The 19,134-nt window shown below is 39.3% G+C and overlaps 1 protein-coding gene across 1 annotated transcript in view; it reads right to left on the bottom strand.

Moving 5' to 3' along the window:
- Positions 1-19,134, bottom strand: part of UNC80 (unc-80 homolog, NALCN channel complex subunit) — a 199,091-nt gene that overhangs the window by 13,387 nt on the left and 166,570 nt on the right. Inside the window, exons 56-62 of the mRNA XM_070737780.1 lie at positions 18,857-19,041; positions 18,394-18,559; positions 17,752-17,931; positions 12,348-12,486; positions 4,434-4,515; positions 4,097-4,208; positions 981-1,192 (exon numbers count right to left, since the gene is read on the bottom strand). Coding sequence (XP_070593881.1) covers positions 981-1,192; positions 4,097-4,208; positions 4,434-4,515; positions 12,348-12,486; positions 17,752-17,931; positions 18,394-18,559; positions 18,857-19,041 — 1,076 coding nt within the window. The remainder of the gene's footprint in view (positions 1-980; positions 1,193-4,096; positions 4,209-4,433; positions 4,516-12,347; positions 12,487-17,751; positions 17,932-18,393; positions 18,560-18,856; positions 19,042-19,134) is intronic.

The following is a 19,134-nucleotide window of genomic DNA, read 5'->3' as shown; positions in this document are numbered from 1 at the left end:
ATATTTAATAAAGTGACCCATTTTACCCAGCTTGGTGTCCGAGTGTTCATTTCCCGTCCAAGGCAAATGAGAGGCTAGGCGAAATATCGCCTGGCCGAAAATTGCCGATGGCGGGAACCAACTCGGCTCCCCCATCAGCTGGGGGGCGTTCCCCGTGATAGCGCGGGAACGCCCCTGAGCAATCAGCGGCCGCTCGGGAATTCTGGGAAAGCCGAAGGGTGGGGCTTGTGCCCTTTATCAGGGCTTGCTTGCCCCCCCCCGGCTTCCCTTGCCACGAACTCCCCGCAAAATGGACACCCTCCCACCCTCCGCTCAATCCAGGATGTTTTTATAGGTCGCCTGGTTTGGGGCCGAGTAGGAATTTTTGCAGTCTTAGGGCATTTGCTACAGATTGTTTTTCGCCTACTCCATCCTGGACGAGGGTAAGGATTTGTGGTTACGGGGTGCACCTGTATGTAAATAGGTTCTGATTCAGCAATTGGATGTTTATATCTTGGTCACTATATGGCAGAAACGGGGCGGAAAGGGTATCAGTAGCAACTGTGTGTTCTCCTTTGGGCATCTTTTGTAAGATGATTGGCAACCCCATTGCACAACTCAAGCTTCCTCCACGGACAGAGAGGTGTGAAGGGGGTGCCCTCGGGGCTCACCTACGTCATTTCCGGTTCCGGGTCATGCAAGGCGAGCCCTCCCACATGCTGGGCGTGGCTTTCGGGTCGGGAGTAGGCGGGACACGCCTCACCCTGACCAGGCATGGAGTAACGCCCATTTAAGTTGCCCAAGTATGTTGTGTTCAGGAAACTCCGCCCCATTTAGTGCCCCCTGCAGGTCTTTCTGTTAATATTTAATAAAGTGACCCATTTTACCCAGCTTGGTGTCCGAGTGTTCATTTCCCGTCCAAGGCAATAATATAGTACATATTGTAGTTGCAACCACTAGCGGGCATATTCTATTGAAAAAATTCTGTTTTATTAAATTACCTGGTGAGAAGAGATTTGACTATGGAGATCTGCCACAATAACAGTAGGTGATGACTTCACAACAGATTTATTGCTTCCTTGCTTGCTACCTTCTGCAGGGCTGTTCCTTTTGCTGCACTGTAGCTGCTGGGCTGTAATAGGTGTAGGATCAGATTTTGAAGATGATGCCTCTGACTGAGCTTCAGTGAAGGTTACAGATCGTTTTTGATCCACTGCAAGCAATAAGCAGCAATAGATACAAGGATCAAAAAAGAATCTGAAAATGTGTCATCATTATATTAACAAAAGTAGTTGCTAAGACCTATGTACTGCACGAGTCAAAAAGAGGGCTGTGAAAATATCTATAGACCCCCTCACTTCCTGGACATAAATTGTTTAATGTCTACCCTCAAAATGATGCTATAGAGCACTGTATGCATAAGAACTGTAGACATAAGAACATTTTTCCCCAAATGCCATCACTCTGCTAAACAAATAATTCCCACAACACTGTCAAACTATTTACTAAGACTATATTACTATTCTTCTTCTCATCCTTCCTATTACCTATCTTCTCCCATTTATGACTATAACCATGTTGCTTGTATCTTTATAATTTATATTGTTTCAATTGTTTCCTAGTACAATTTGATTGCTTATTAGTAACCTATGACTACCACTAAATATTGTATCTTATAATTCTGCTGTAGCCAACAGAGAAGATAATTCTGTGAATTTCCAGTGAAATAAAATTGAAAACAAATAAAATAAACATGCTTCCGATAAGATGTAAATATGGAAAGCTAGTAACAGCAATGAAGAATAACAAGGAGAAAATTATCAGAAATTGAGGAGGGAGCAAAGAAATGCTTGAAAAAAATGAAACTGATGTTTTGTTACTTCATTACATTTTTTGATTGTCATCGTATCTCTCTCATTTTATGACATAGACATTTTCATTTCACCATATGGCTTTTTTTTTAAATTGAGAGAGCTCACAGGCCCCAAAGAATTAGATGGGGTACAGCCAAATCGGATTTAAGGGAAGAGTGAGGGAAAATAGTACCATTAGGCCATTAGGAAAAGGCAAATGTTCAAAATAAAGATTAAGAATGTTAGTACTCTGTACAAGGCAGTTGGGTTGGCAATATATAAACAAGCTAACAATGAATGTTTATTTGTATTGAAGTACTATAGCTTTAAGAGGTAGTGTTGTAGGTTGCCATAAGAGGGAGCCAGAAAGTATGATTCTCTCTCTCTGCTCTCTCTATTCTTTCTGCTGATTCACTGTGACTGATGTAGTAAGCCGCCCTGAGTCTCTGGAGAAGGGTGGCCTAGAAATCAATCAATCAATCAAACAAACAAACAAACAACAAACAAACAAACAAACAAACAGCTCTGTGTATTTGTTGATCGTTTGATGTATTAGTAAACTGTAATGTATGTCTGATATGTAAGACAAAGTCAGGCTTGTAATAATATTATTGTATTGAGAATTATTGACTGATCTGAATGTGAATGACCGGCCTGTTTGTTTGTTTGTTTGTTTGTTTGTTTAAAGAAGGGCTGCATAAAAATTGTATAAATAAATAAATAAACAAACAAATAAATAAATAAATAAATAGCCAACACTCCAGAACATAGGCACAAAATACTGAAGGATCTTGACAAACTTGAACAATGGGCGCTATCTAACAAAATGCAATTTAGTGGTGAAAAAAGTAAGGTTCTACATTCAGGCAAGATAAACAAAACATACAGGTACGATATATGTGGTATATTGCTTGACAGTAGTAAATGTGAGAGGGATCTAGGAGTCCTAGTGGACAACCATTTAAATATGAGCCAGCAGTGTGCAGCAGCTGCCAAAAAAGCCAACACAGTTCTAGGCTGCATTAACAGAGGGATAGAATCAAGATCACGTGAAATGTTAATACCATTTTATAAGGCCTTGATAAGGCCACACTTGGAATACTGCATTCAGTTTTGGTCGCCATGATGCAAAAAAGATATTGAGACTCTAGAAAAAGTTCAGAGAAGAGCAACAAAGATTATTAGGGGATTGGAGGCTAAAACATATGAAGAACACTTGCAGGAACTGGCCATGGCTAGTTTAATTAAAAGAAGGACCAGGGGAGACAGGATAGCAGTTTTCCAATATCTCAGGGGTTGCCACAAAAAGGAGTCAACCTATTCTCTAAAGCACCTGAGGGTAGCACAAGAAGCAATGGGTGGAAACTAAACAAGGAGAGAAGTAACTTAGAACTAAGGAGAAATTTCCTGACAGTCAGAACAGTTAATCAGTGGAACAGTTTGCCTCCAGAAGTTGTGAATGCCCCAACAGTGGAAGTTTTTAAGCAGATGTTGGATAACCATCTGTCTGAAGTAGGGTTTAGTATCCTGTCTAAGCAAGGGGTTGGACTCGAAGATCTCGAAGTTCCCTTCCAACTCTGTTGTTATTATTATTGTTATTATTAAATCAGGCAGAATTTGAAGTTCCCACACAAAGCATTAAGCTATTCTTCCCAATTCAACCCCACCCTGTTTGATATTTGCCTGGGTGACCTACCCAGACAGGGTAAAAGTCAAAAGTTCAGATTTGTTTATTGCATGTTGATTGGTTGCCTTCTTTTGGTGCTTAAAATGTATCTTTGTAAAACTGCCCTGTTGCTGGCCTAGATTGTATAAATAGGAGAACTGTCATTGTATAGAGCTCTCAATACTCCATTGCTTCTTGACTGAATTGACTTACTTGTCCTGTTAGCGAAATAAACCTTGCTTGATTCAACCTTGCTTTGAGAGTTATTACACACCCCATTCACCAGTACATGTGTAGCCAATACAATACCAGGTGTTTCAATATTAGCTTGATAGCAATTCATTCCGAGGATGCAGCAACCTTGGTATCAGGCTAGAACTGGCTGGGAAGAAGCCAATCTGTCTTTAAGATAGCCGCTCCACTCCCTAAACCCCACACTGTCAGAGCAAAAGTGAAAGCATGTAGAAAATGCAATCCTTATGACATCCTCCCTTCTCCTCCATCAGAATGGCAGCATCCTATCAGGGGACCTGGCATTCATATATGTGGAAACCAGTAACTTTTAAAAATGTAGAATACACTATGAATGTTTCCTCACCACTTGGTTTTGTTTTGGGCTGTATGCTTCTACGTGTTGTTGAAAGTCGTGCTCCGTGACGGCTGTGAGGTTCAGTTTGGGTTTTCTGGCGTGATAAAAGAGGCCTCCTTAGCTAGAAAACATGGATGCAATTGAATTAAATAAGGAATTCTAAAGTTTGCAAATACTTACATCAGTATGTTCCTCCCATCTAGTCATATAATGCCCTGATTCAGAAATCATTCTTGTTTCAGAAAGTCCATGAAATTTCTTAATATAAAATTTCTTAACAAAATCCCTTAACAAGTTAAATTTACTTTTTTTCATCTAATTGAGTAGAACCTTGTTCTGAACTCACCTGTCTTAGACCTCTTTTTCTCCCTAATGGTTGCTGAAGAAGAAGATTGTGGTGTCCAGGTTCACTCTGCACACTTGCTACCCTGTGTAAGGATGAAGAATATGAGCATGACCACAGAATCGCACAGACTACTTTGCATTTTCTTTGCAAAGTTGTTAAACAATAATGACACAGTCACTTCAAAGATATAGTACCATCTTTGAAGGTTATGAGAGACTTCTTAAGTTATATAGGAACAATAATGGCACTGAAGATCCTATCATTGTCTGAAGTCTATTTTTAGCCAAGGAATGATACCTTCCATTCCACAATTTTCTCCCTTCTTTGACAAATCAGACAAAGAGAGGACAATAATGAGGATGCCATTTTAAAGGCTTAGCTTTAAACATTATATTGCAAATATTAAATATTAAATTGAAACATATTTTCTTTGTAATTAGAAAAGTATTGCCATAGTTTTGATAGGTATGCCACAGTTTTGAATAATTGGAGTTCAATGCACAACAAAATGAATGATGAACACAGTTGACAAAGGTTTAACATTGGCACAGGACTTAGGAAAAAGTTACCACACAGAACATATGCTTGCAATTTCAAGTCTCATTAAATAAGCACACCTCAGAAAAAGTAATTGGGATTTATTTATTTATTTGTCATCTTATTTATATCCCATGTTTAAACTTTGTGAATGAATTAAAGAGCTAACAGAGTTTCCAAAAACATCCCCTAAATTGTAAGGTATTAAACTATACAGAGCTTTCAAGAACAATAGCAATACAAATTAGGAACAAAAAGCAATCGGCATATTTGGATTCTTTAAAAAATGAATTTAACGAATTATAAAAGGTGTCTGTATATTTTCATAATGAACTAGGCAGGAATATCTTACTACTATTATTTTTAATCTAAAAACTAGATCCTTTGATCTATTTGCTTTCTTGCTAGCATTTTAGTGGAAGACACTGATATTAGGAAGACAAACAATTCCTATCCTAATTGTAAACCGGAATATTGCTTTTTAGTGGCTAAATGCATATCCTTCAATCTTTACATATGCCATTAATAAGCCTATATACAATTTAGCATTCTTCACAACAAATTCCTACGATGGCATGCATTATTTTTATGCTTTAGGCTTCTTTAGTTAGACATAAACCATCTGTCCCTATTTGTAAATTACGTAAAAATCTGATAAGCAATAGAAGTATCAATGCAGAGAATGGTACCTTATCTCTCAGCCAATGCCATGTGAGCTGGACTGAGAGAGAATGACTGGCATAAAGTCATCCAGTTATCTTTCATGCCTAAAACGGGATTAGCATTCACAGTCTCCTGGTTTCTAGCCTGATGGCTTAATAGCTAGAGCAATCTGGCTGTTTACTGTCAGAAGTTTTATTATATTTATTGCTTTTAAGAAAATGAGAAAAATATAAAATGCCATCATTTTGCAATACTTTGGCAGTATCTTTTCCATAAAGATGTGTGGTTAGTCAATGAATAAGGCACAGGAGGAATTCTAAATCTATTTTTCCTTGTTTTAAGATAGGTCACTCCTCCAGGTAGACACTAATTAATAATAAGTGTTAATCAAGCCTAAGAGAGATCTAAGATGAATGTGGCAAGTAGTCTTAGAACAAAATTAGTCAGCCAGGCCATATTTCTTCAATTTGTAAAAGAGGAATATGAAAACTTTAAAACACACTATTATGAAAGACAAATGTGTATCAGAACATAAAAACTGATACAAACGCCTATCTGGCTGGCTGGCTGGCTGGCTGGCTGGCTGGCTGGCTGGCTGGCTGGCTGGCTGGCTGGCTGGCTGGCTGGCTGGCTGGCTGGCTGGCTGGCTGGCTGACTATCTATCTATCTATCTATCTATCTATCTATCTATCTATCTATCTATCTATCTATCTATCTACCTACCTACCTACCTACCTAAACCCATCCACCCACCCATCCATCCATCTATATACACACTCTCTCCTGACTAATACAAATACATTCTGCAAATCCACAGATGGTGGAAATGGGAAAAAGATGGGGCACATATTGATACTGTTCTATCTGATGATTAATTGTCATTATTTGAATTTTAATGAACTTGAAATGCAAAGAATTTAATACATAAATTGGCTAAGTGGTATGTTCCTTTTTCTACACCAGAGCTGAACCCCAAAACCAGCTATGAATAGCAGAAAACTACTCATGTTCCCACTCTATTAACATCTTAACCAGACTAACAGCTCCTCCTTATGATATTTATGATTACATAGTGCAGATTACTGTCATTTGGTATTTCCCCCAACATAGGTTTCTGAGGAAAACAAGTTCTTTATAAGAGAGCATTTTTATAGCCAGGCACCCAAGTGTGAAAAATCTCCCACAACTATACTTATAGGAGATTATCAAGCTATTGTTATATAATGGAATCATACCTTCAGATACCTATTCTGATTCAGTCACTGAGTGGTCTTTGTAAGCCATTGCTTTGTTTTGTTTGTAAATTGAATTTAAGCAGATAATGGTATAATACCGTCTTTCCCCGAAAGTAAGACAGTGTCTTACTTTCTTTTTACCCCCAAAAGCCCCACTATGTCTTATTTTTGGGGTATGTCTTACATTGGAAAAAAATTGAAAGGGTCGCGTTCCCGAAGGCATCTCCCCAGAGTCCAGAAGGGCAGCCGCGGGACAGGAGCCTCGTGAGCCCTTTTCCAAGTTCAACCTCAGGGCTCCAAGCGGCATGCACGCGTGGAGCCGCAGACGCGTGTCAGGGAAGCGTGTGTCTGGAGGGGAGGAGCCGCTCTGCGCAGTTGGGCAGCCCCACCTGCCTGCCGGAAAGGAGGTGGGCGAAGGAGGGTGCAGCTCCGGCTGCTCGCCTCAGAGCCGGTCGGCCTCGCTGGCCGCTTGCAGCCGAGCCTCGGCAGGACTCGGTTGCTGGGACGAGCGCCTTCGCTGCAAGCCGCCGCCCGCTCGGCTCGCTTTGGACCAGCGCCATCCTTCGCTTTGCCAAGCCGGGGAAGCGACGTCATCGGGCTCCCCCCCCGGCAATACCCCCGTGTTTCCCCGAAAGTAAGACATATGTCTTACTTTCGGGGTACGGCTTATATTAGCCAACCCCCCTGAAACCCCCGATACGTCTTACAATCGGGGGTGTCTTACTATCGGGGAAACAGGGTAAATGATGGTAAGAATAACAGTAATATAAGGATGCCCAGTTGAATATATCCGTAGCAGGGGAGGATTCCTCCCAGTTTGGACTGATTCTTCAGAACCGGTAGCGAGAATTTCCCCCCACTCGCCAAACCAAGAACGATGGCTGTCTGGCCACGTCCCCGTACCGGCTTTCACGATGCCGCCATAGGTGCCACCATCTTGTTTTTAGCTTCTGCGCATGTACAGAAACTGTTTTTTGCGTCTGCAAATGCCAGAAGCCGAGTTTTCAGAACTGTGCATGCATGCCAAGCACACGCACAGCTGTGCAGCACACAATGTGCGTTCACCCATGCGATGCAGGAGAAAGTGAACTTGCAGCAAGGTAAGTTAGAATCCACCCCTGATCCGTAGGTGCTGCTCTATACATAAGCTATTCCAATGGAAACAGAGATAGCCCTATATATATATATTTAATTTTCCCAGCATTATCAACTTTCAAACAAGTTTGGAGGGAACAGATTTTTGTCTAGAAAAAAAATTCCCACAGTTAATTCTACCCAAATTCAGATGAAAATTTTTAATTTAATATTTCAATTTTAAAGTTTTAAAATTCTCATCAGGTTGTTTATTTCATTTAAAAAATTGAAAGATGGAATGTAAACATAATCAATCTTCCTAAGCATACTGACTTAATAATACAATAAAATATTACTATTTTATAATTACTAAGTACTTTTTATTATTTGATCCTCTATACATTGTCTACCTTTCCCTGAGGGTAAAAAAAATTCCATTCTAATTAATCCTATTCATGTTGTCCACTATGTAGAAAATGTGGTTCATATTTATTTTGAGTTAATTTGCCTTTAGAAAAAAAAATATTTAAATGCAATCCTATCTATTTGATTTTACAAAAATAATATAGCAGTTACTAAGCAAATAAATTCATTATCATAATCCCCTGCACAAAGGTACTAATTAAAAAATGTTTTATTTCCAGATTTATTCTCAAATTTTTACAACCTTATTATTTTTGGAATACATATCTATCCAGAAAGTTATGCTACTGAATATCTATTCAGAAAGTTATGCTACCAAAGTCAATGGGGGTCTTAGATAAATTTATTTTATTGCATTTTTTTCATTTAATACTTGTTCAAACACATCAGGTGTTTGGTTCATGTTTTAAATTTCTACTTTCTATATACTGTATACAAAAGTGTATTTTTCTCACACACATGTTTTCACACCATGACCATAAAATTGATTCATGTGGCTAGGGCAAATTAATATAAATACCTAGATCTTTGTGAATTGTGAAAATAATGAATGTGGCAAACCCAGTGATATGTAATCTTTTGTTTTTAATACTGTATCTAAAACCAATGTCAAATTAAAGCAAAGATGTAATTCCCAATAATCCCACTTAATATTGCCTGAGTATTAAAGAAGGTAGCAGTCTTTGCACAACTGATAACATTTTCTATAATAGTTTTCTATGGGGAAAAATAGGAATCTTCTTAGCTATAATGGATCAATTGAGAGGCATCAGCACAGTAGAACGTAATTATGATTCAAATGACTGAACTGAATATTAAAGGTGCTGTCATCCCATTATATGTTAAAAGTAACAAATTTTAAAGGAATTGTGTCTGTCTTATTTCTTGCAAGAAATTTCAAGAAAACGTTCTTTTTTCCTTGGGGAAAAGTGTTAAGGTTTGATTAATTGCTTGAATAACAATTAGGATATTACACTAACCAATTACATCTGCTTATTTCTGCAATCTTTCTCTAGTAGCCAGAAGCATTACATTGTAGTTACAGGTAAAAAAAGAAAAAGAAACAAGAGCTGAAAATAAGATTCCTCTTGGATTCCCCTCCTTCCCTTTCTTGAGAATAAATAATTGCCTTCTTTAGAAGGTAATAAAAGTAAGGTAGTCCTTATTAAGTAAGGTAGACAGAGGTTGTCCTCAATTTACAACCATGATGGAGCCTGCCCATCATGGTTGTAAGTCATGACAGTCATTAGATGAACACCAAAGTTAAGCAAACACTGTGCTTGTTAATGAAACAATGTTTGCTACGGTGTGATTTTGTTGAAAACTGGAAGTAAATGGCAGTTTTCAGCTTAATTATCCTATTATGGTCATGGGACCACGGGACCCTGAAAATGGATTTAAATGGGCCATGTTGCCAAATCCCTGTCTATGGGTGGCCAACTATTAGAACTTTGAATCTGGGTTGTAAGTAATCTCAAGATACAACTGGCAGAACTGATAGTGGAATGAGGACTAACTGCAAAATAAAGCCATTTACAAAAAGAGCTGATGTAATTCTGACAAACACAAAATGATGGCTCCGCACAACTATATTATTATAATTAATCTATATGGGCACTAACCTAATAAATATATAAGATTAACATAGTAATTAATAGTAAGAACAAATTGAAGGAACATCTTTATTTTTAAAAGCCTCCAGCATGTACTTGAAATATATTTGTTAGTAATGGGTGATAAATGTTTCATATATTCCTATGGTCAAAAATACAATGGGAATGAGAGAAGAGAACTGCTCCAACAGATAATTTAGATGGTTTGGCAGCTTTGCTCCATACTGCTTTTTGAATTCTGTTTTGCCAATAAAGGTTGATGGAGTCAGAGCTCACAGCCTGCTCAGCTTGCTACACCTTTGCTTGCAGGCCTAACCATCAGTGAAGAACAAGAAACTGAAATGGAGGAAAAGAGAATCAGGATGGAAGAAAGACAGTGAAGATAGGGAGCAGATTGTTCCCAGCACAGACACTGACATACAGTGAGTAGGGTAAACACGGTACCTAGAGAGGCTGCCCTCAGCGGCCAGGCCCTGGGAGTCATCGAGGACATTGGGTTCACTGCAGGATGGGCAAGGAGGTGAAGCATTTAAGGAAGAAAATATGTTTTTAAAGCATGCAATTGTCTCTGTGTTCAAAGAAATTAAGTATCAGAAGGATAGTAGAGAAAATAAAGGAGAGCTAATTGGCCTCAACACTAATTCACTGAAGAGAAGCAAATAAAAAAAGCCTGAAAGACAAATTTTCCTCCAGTCTAAAGACTGCCTGCATAGAAAAGATGTGATGCAATGAATCTCCACATTTATATAATACATTTGGAGGCTAGCTTCCACCTAGTCTAAGTGAAAAATACAAATTTACAGTTGTAAACCATCTTTCTTTTCATAGGCATAAACAGACATTTGAGCTTCCCAATTTCCTCTACTTTCCAGCCATACTGAGGTGGGAGATGCCAAAAAAAAATTATTTGGAGACGATATATGGAGTATGATACTTATCCAAGCCTAAGGCTTAGAAGATCTTCCAGTCCTCTGATCTCCCAACTGTATATATTTGGAAAGATAATTAAAATATCCTCAGTAGCAGACAAGCTCTCTTGGGATGATGGGATCTTCAAGCCATCCAGCTTTCATAACACTATTCATATAACATTTGGGAATGTTATGCCCCAAAGTGCAATACTATCCCCCCCCCCCCCCCCCCCGGTTTGTAATACAATAGCACATTGCAGCTAAAATAGTTTAAAAATGTTCAAATCTTATCTATTTCACTTTTCAGTTGTTGGGAATCAAAAACTCTTTAATTAAACTGATAAATGCTTGTAATTCTATTGACCCCTCCCTCCAAATATGACCAGGAAAATGGGTTTTTTTTTCATTTTATAAGTAGAATATATAGCAGAATTTTACTGAGTTTTTTAAATATTAAAGGAAAGATAAATATGATTTCTTTTGTATTAAAGCCATTATTTATTTGAAAAAAACTGACAACTGCTAGCAGTGTTAGTAGATTTGACGTGAAAGAAGGCCTCCAGAATGTAAGGGGAAGCTTTCGGTTACTAATTAAAGCAGCCATAGATGAGGAACAGAAGATCTTGACTCTTCTGTGATATTTTAAAAACCTCAATAAAGGTTTTAAGCAATGAGAAAAGCAATCACAAGAGCCTACAGAGTGAATTTAGACCAATTTGTTTTCCAGTTGGTAGCCTAGGTTTATAAAGTTCCATCTCCTTTGTTGTATTTTCACTGTTTAGAACTATCTAAGAAAAATCTACCCAAGCACTGTTAGGTATTAAATCCATGTCAGTTAATTACCTTAATTAAATTGGGGGGTGGGGGTGGTTATAGGGATTTCTAATACTTGCAAAATGATTGTGAATATAAAGCACTGCAATCCAAAGTTTTTGCTTTACTAGTTTGTGTATAACTATTCCTGTATTCGGTTTGTCATTTCTGTTCGTCTCTGCCTTTCATAAGGACATTTTCAAAGATTTATTCCAAGAATAAATTTGCTTGGAAGACAGTTTGTTCAATGTGGAATTATAGAAATAGTTCAACCATTTGTGGATCTCTCCTCCAAACCAATATGTTTGCCTTTGATTTTTAATAATGCATTTGCAAACATTTCATGCACAGAGATATATTTCAGCACTAGGCTTCTGAACCTAGTAAGTCATGGAAAAGCAACATTAACTAATACAGCTCTTTTTGCAGTTGGTGAGAAGTACCTAAGAAAGCCTGAATTTTTAAAAATGAGAATGATAACTAAATATATATCTTTTGCAAACACTTGTTAAAAGCCAGGACTGGATCTTCTTTATTTTGTCTGGTCTTCATCCCAACATCTCTGACTTACAAGCTATATTATACCCTCTTAATTTCTGTTCTTGGGAAAAATATCAGAAAATGAAAAGTAGGCCATGTTGTTACCTTTGACTGGGTAACATCCCCACTTCAGGCTGAGGTGCAGATATGCTGGAGAGATGGCTGGAGAATCGCCGCCTCCCAATGGTACCCATAAGGTATGCTTCCTGTTCACTTACCACACTGGGCATGCTCACTGAATCATCTGAAAGGAATACAGAAGGAAGAATGAAAGTCTTCATTTGGGGCTTCAAGGGTCAGCCTGCTGGGATGAAATTGTCTTCTACAGGTATTCTTTGGCTAACAATGCCAGGTCTATCATGGCTGCCAAGACTCAAGAGGGACTCTCCATCTTTCTTGTATCTTGCCATTTATTTAGCATGTGGTCTGAGCTTGGTTTGTTGTTTGCAGACATTTTATTACCCAGCTAGGAAACACCATCAATTTAAATGAGTGTAATATCTGCACCCTGTTTCTAATGACTTGTCCTTTCAGCTTTGGCACATGTGTGTGTGTGTGTGTGTGTTTCCTAATTAGCATGTATGTGTGTGAGTGATAAAAACTTTTTCCCCTTTTCTCATTGAGCTTAAGGCAATGTACATAGAGTCTCCCCTAATGATCCCCAGACAACAAAATTATGGGTTAGCCATGGTTAAGACTAGCCCCAGGTTTTCATGTTTGTTGAATGGAGACATAAACTTCAGTCTCCTTGGCTGATGTCAGCTCCTTAATCCTTATTCTACAATAGCTCCAAAAGCCTTCCTAATTAGTAATACAGAAAGACTTCAGAAAGAAAAGAAATGCTAAAAATACATCTGAAAAACCTGATTGTTTAATGCTTTTTCAACCTGGGCAATTTAAGGAAATTTAAGAATATATACCAGTGATGGCAGCACCAAAGGCCCAAACCAGAATGTGCATGTATGCACATGCATATAAGCATTCCAGAGTACCGGAAGCCATTTTTGGCCCAAAAAACAGTCTGAAGATGGCCCGGAAAACAGACTTTTAAAAACCATTTTTCCAACCTTTTGTGGCTATTTTCCAGGCTGTTTCCAGGTCTGTGTCAGGTGGCCTGAAAAAGCCCCAGAAGTGGCCCAGAAATCAGTCAAAACACTGGCCTTTTTTTCCAGATGTTTTGGGGCTGTTTTCAGGCCTTTTTCTGCTGTTCCAGCATCTGCAAAGACTAGATGGCTGGTGCGCATGTGCACTAGAAACCAGAAGAACAGCTGGCGATGGTGTGTGTGCTCTGTGTGACACCTCTGGCACATGTGCCATAGGTTTGCCATCATGGATATATATTAAACAAGATCAGATGGTACAGGTAGTCCTTGACTTATAACAGTCCATTTAATAACCATTTCAAGTTCCAATGGCACTGAAAAAAGTGACTTATGACTGTTTCTCACACTTATGACTGTTGCTGCATTCCCAGGGTCATGTGATCATAATTCAGATGTTTGGCAATTGACTCATATTTATGACTGTTTCAGTTGTCCTGGGGTCGTGTGATGCCCTTTTGTGACCTTCTGACAAGCAAAATCAACGGGGAAGCCAGATTCACTTAACAACCCTGTTACTAATTTAATACCTGCAGTGATTCACTTAACAACTGTGGCAAGAAAGGTCATAAAATGGGGCAAAATTCACTTAAATGTCTCTCTTAGTTACAGAAACATTGGGCTCGATTGTGATAATAAGTCAAGGAGTACTTGTATATGGCTAAACACTTACTTGGGCCAGTCATCTAAAGCAGTGTTTCCCAACCTTTTTTGAGCCGCGGCACATTATTCATATTTTCAAAATCCTGGGGAACACTGAACGGGGGGACGGAGGGGGGCCGGGGGGGGGGGGGGCTAAAGAAAAGTTTGGACAAAAAAAAATCTCTTCCTCAATTTCACTCTATTTCTCCCTCCCTCTTTCTCTCTCTTCCTTCCTTCCCTTCTTTCTCTCTCTCCATCCCTTTCTTTCTTCCTCTCTTTTTTGCTCTCTTTCTCTCTCCCTCCTTCCTTCCCTCTATGTCTTTCTCTCTCCCTTGCTCTCTCTCTGCCTCTCTTGCTATCTCTCTTTCATTCTCTCTCTTTCGCTCTCTTTCTGTCTCTCTTGCTATGTCTCTTTCTCTCTCTCTCTCTGTCTCTCTTGCTATCTCTTTGTCTCTCTTTCTCTCTTGCTATCTCTTTCTCTCTCTCTTGCTATCTCTTTCTCTCTCTCTCTGTCTCCCTCCCTCTTTCCTTTCTATCTCTCCCTCCCTCTTTCCTTTCTATCTCTCCCTCCCTCTTTCCTTTCTATCTCTTTTCTTTCTATCTCTCCCTCCCTCTTTCCTTTCTATCTCTCCCTCCCTCTTTCCTTTCTATCTTTCTCTCTGTCCCTCAGCGGGGGCAAAGAAGAAGGAAGGCAGGCTGCAGAGGGCACCGAGGACAAGAGCGCTCGCTCGCTCGCTCGCCCTCTGAGTTCCCTCCCTCGCTGCTGAAGGGACGAGCGCGGGCACGCTGCAAGAAGGGTTTTTTTGCTTTTTTTTCCTTCCCCCGCCTCACGGGAGAGAGTGAGAGAGAGAAAGAGCAGCGCCCTGTCGGTTCCGAGCGCAGCCAGAGAAAGCGGCCTCGAGCCGAGTGCGAACTGCGGGATGCGGCAAAGGACTCCTTGTCAACCAAAAAAGGGTGGGGGTGGCAAAGGCAAAGCCTGGGAGGCGGGGAAGGGAAGAGCGGGAGACCCCCAGACAGAACGGCTGAGGGGAAGGAAAGACGGAAGGAGGGAGAGATTGAGAAGCGAAGCCAGGGAGGGCTGAGAGAAAAGGGGAGCGGCGTGCGCGCAAGAGGGGCGGGGCGGGCATTCCCGAAACAGATGGAGAAAGCCCTCTCTCGCAGCGAAAGTGCTCCCAGCCAGGGGCCTGCGAGAGAGGGCTGGGAGCACTTTCGTTCCGAGGAGCTGAAGCTGCAGCAGCCGCCGCCGCGAGAGAAGTCGCGCCCCAAGGCAGGGGGTGGCGGCGGAGGAGAGGGGGCAGATTGGGCGGGGAGCTTCATGGCACACCTGCCTGTGTCTCGCGGCACACTAGTGTGTCGCGGCACGCCAGTTGGGAAACGCTGATCTAAAGAATGAAGAGTCAGGATCTGATTTAACCCTGCTATTCTGTTTGAAAAAACTCCCTAATCTTATGTTCCAGGGTCTATTTGACCCGGACTGCAAATTGATCATTTTAGGTACTTATATTTGGTCTTTTTGAAAGCTTTTTTCACCTGGAAACAAGTTTGAACATTTCTGCACACAATGGAATGAAAATTGAACTGAAAAAAATTAATCCTTATTGGTTTATTTTGCACATAAATGTGCCTCCCCCTGTTTTTGTGAATTTTTTTTAGGTTTATTGATACTTTTGCCTGAAAAATGCATTATATTTTACTAAATTGGTGTGGGACAGGTAGCCTGAACATTTCTGAACATAATGATATGAAACGTGAACTGGAAAAATTGATGCATATTCATTTATTTTGCAAATAAAAGTCTCTCCCAGCCTATTTCAATTGATATAAAAATTATGCTGTTAATTTCAAAGTTACATACTTGTTTTTAGTAAAATGGATTTCTTTCATAAGATTAGTTCTCTGGCTACAATGTGCTTGATTTTCAAAAGGATATTCCAAATATTTCTAGCCAAATATATATAAAAAGTGAACATAATGGCACAAAGCAAGGCCGAGGGGGGGGGGGTGGCCCTATTGAGGCAAAAATAAACAAATAAGAATCATATTTTTTCAGTTCATTTATATTTTTATTATGTTCAGGATTGTTCAATTTAGTATATCAAACCTTTTGGGGGAAAATTCCTTAGAGATTTGTAGCCTTAAAAAATATAAATTGACACGAAATTCAGAAAGAATGGGGGGAGGGGCTTTTTGATCAAAATAGAAATATAAGTCTCAATTTTTCCAGTTCAATTTTCATATCATTATGTTCATAAATGTTCAAACTAGTTTCCAAGTGGAAAAAGTTTTCAAAAAGACCAAATTCAAGTACCTAAAAAAAATCATTCTGTCCGGGTCTATATGACCCGAACAGAGTAAACGTGTCTTTTTTTGTTTTCCCCAGAAAAAAATTAGCCCCCACCCCCACAAATATTTTTATGATGATCAGCATTGTTAAATTGAGTAAATGAATGCCTAAGATTTTAAAGAATATTTCAGATTTGGAGCATAAAAAAATAAAAAGTGAAATGGTTGCAAGCAGCCAAGGGTGGGGGAGGGCTTATTTCTGATTTAAAAAAAACAATAATCATTTCTTTCAGTTCATTTATATTTTTCTTATATTCAGAAATGTTCAAACTACCAATCCCACACCAACTTTAGTAAAATTGAACACATTTTGCAAGCAAAACTATCCATAAATTGAAAAATATTTCACAAAAATGGGGGGGGCATGCATTCTATCAGCAAAATAAACCAATAAGAATTACTTTTTTCATTTCAATTTTCATATCATTGTATGCAGAAATGTTCAGACTACTTTCCAAGTGAAAAAAGTATTCAAATTGACCAAACATAAGCACTTCAAATGAAGAATTTTCGGTCCGGGTCAGGGTGACCCGGGAACAGAAGAAGTGTGACTTTTTTTTTCAGCAAGAAAGAAACCCCCCACTCCCCCAAAAAAATTATCATAGAGAGAACCCCTGAAATGATGAAAAGTCATGAAATTTCAAGTTTCAGATATGCAGGGAAAATTTTTTACAGGGACTCAAACTTGGCTTCGGGTCACATACGACCCGAACAGAAATTAAGGAAAAGAGTTGATATATGTGAGAGGACTGAGTTCTCCTTTAATTCCCACCATCTTGTATCTTAATGCCCTAGCATCCCTGTCCCCAGCTCTTTTCTTTTAGTTAGATTCACCAGGGGCTCAATGGTGGGAAAAGTTCTATCCAAAGAAAAATAAGCAGGAAGTCTGCTTAGGGAAATATAGGATGAGAGGAACACTCCAGATGAGCACCTGACTGAGCAGGAGGCTGAATTGCAAGGCCAAAATGTTCACTTCAGGTAATCTTCAATAAGACCAGAATTGAAACAGGAATTCACTCATTTATTTATTTCTTCAGTTTCTACAGCAATTTTCATAATGGTTGTTCAACCATGGTTCTTAAACCAATTACATGGCCATTAAGGGGATTCAGTTTCCCTAATGGGTGTTTTTTGGTGGAAATTGGCCCAAAAAGGGGGGCACAAGTTGCAATTATGTGACTGCCAGTCATAAATGTGAGCCAGTTGCCAAGCACCCAAATTGCAGTCACATGATGTGGGAGTGGTGGGATGATTGTAACAGTGAGTACAGATCATAAGTTACTTTTATAACCTACATAAATTACTATTATAACTTAATTACTGTTAAACAAATGATTGTAAGTTGAGGACTACCTGTATCAGAGTCAAATGGACTGAGATGGGCAACTATAAATAAAATCATATCTAAGTTAGTGAATACTTACTCTCTTCATCTTCTTCATCTGTCCTGCTTAAAGTATCCTGGGAGGCTTGCTGAGAAGGCTCACTATCCTGTTCCCAAACGGTTCCAGTGCCAGTATTGGAGCGGGACATAGTGGCAAGGCTCAGCCGATAAGCAGAGGTGGAGGTTCCCACAGTGCTGATGGAGGTCTTCCCTTGGTAAGCTAAAACACAAATGACAATTATACTAGTGGAATAATGTTATCAAAGCAAAAGGAAAGGCATATGATTCTGAGCCATCAGTGGAAGGGTCTGGAGGATTAACAGTGTGGATGAAGAAAGGAGCAGCTTTCTTTTGAAATGTACTTACCGTAGTTTAATTTCATGTTCCTATGAAATAGCAAGAAACATCTCACCATCCTTAATAATGCCCCATCGGAAATTATAACTACTAGTAACCCTCACATGTTTTTCTCCCAGTGTCATAAATCAAACTCTACTTTTTGGTAAATAATCTTTCAATTCAAGTTCACAACTAATTATAATTTTGAATGAGGATTCCTACATTATATATCAATAATTCTATAATATGTGTTTGATGAGAAGGAAAAACATTTAGTTTCGGTCTGATGCTGGTATTCATGTTCTTTCCTGTTTCCTCATCTTCAGCCTCCCTTTGTCCTCACCTGATCCACTATGCACAGCCTCCTTGAGGATCTTCAGTTCATTATTGAATTCTGCAATGAGAGAACTCTTACAGAGAGGGCGGGGGATGAAGCGCCGCTCCAGCTGGTCAGCAATATGTTGTCGGGCAGTTAGTTCCTCGTGATTTTCAGCTGGCTGGGCTAGCAACTGAGGATGACAATGGCAGGGGACATTGAAGTTTGGGACATTTTATTTGCTATTAATGCACATATAAAGCAACTAGTCTCAGCCATTATCATGAGGCCTGTCTTTTACAAATCCAAAGTGAATCAGGCACATTAATTTGTAAACCAATCCTTTTGAAACAGAGTTTGTGGATTTGAGGGGTTTTGCTTGCAAAAGTACCTAATCGCAAAGAAATGTCTTATCCTTATCAGAACAATAATAAATCCTGTTTGCAATATAATTTTTTAAAAAATCCTGACTTATATCATAGTGAATTACCTTGCATTGAATAAAGGGTCGAAGAAGTACAAAAATAGGAATTCGAGTGCGTACAATGAAATCCAGGAAATCCCATAGGGCCAGCCCTCCAACTTTTCGCAAAGCCATTTCTTTAACTTGCAGACTCAGCCAATACCATTGGCTACCAAGCTGCCGCTCAAAACAAACAAGGATCACCTTCAAAGCTAAAAAATGAGACAAATAAATCCAAAAAATTAAACAACAGTATAGTGATAATAACCCATAGACCCATAGACTATTTTTGGGAGGAAAACATT

This window comes from Erythrolamprus reginae, chromosome 1 (assembly GCF_031021105.1).
Source record: "Erythrolamprus reginae isolate rEryReg1 chromosome 1, rEryReg1.hap1, whole genome shotgun sequence".
NCBI lineage: Eukaryota > Metazoa > Chordata > Lepidosauria > Squamata > Dipsadidae > Erythrolamprus > Erythrolamprus reginae.
This window is presented reverse-complemented; position numbering and strand designations above follow the sequence as displayed.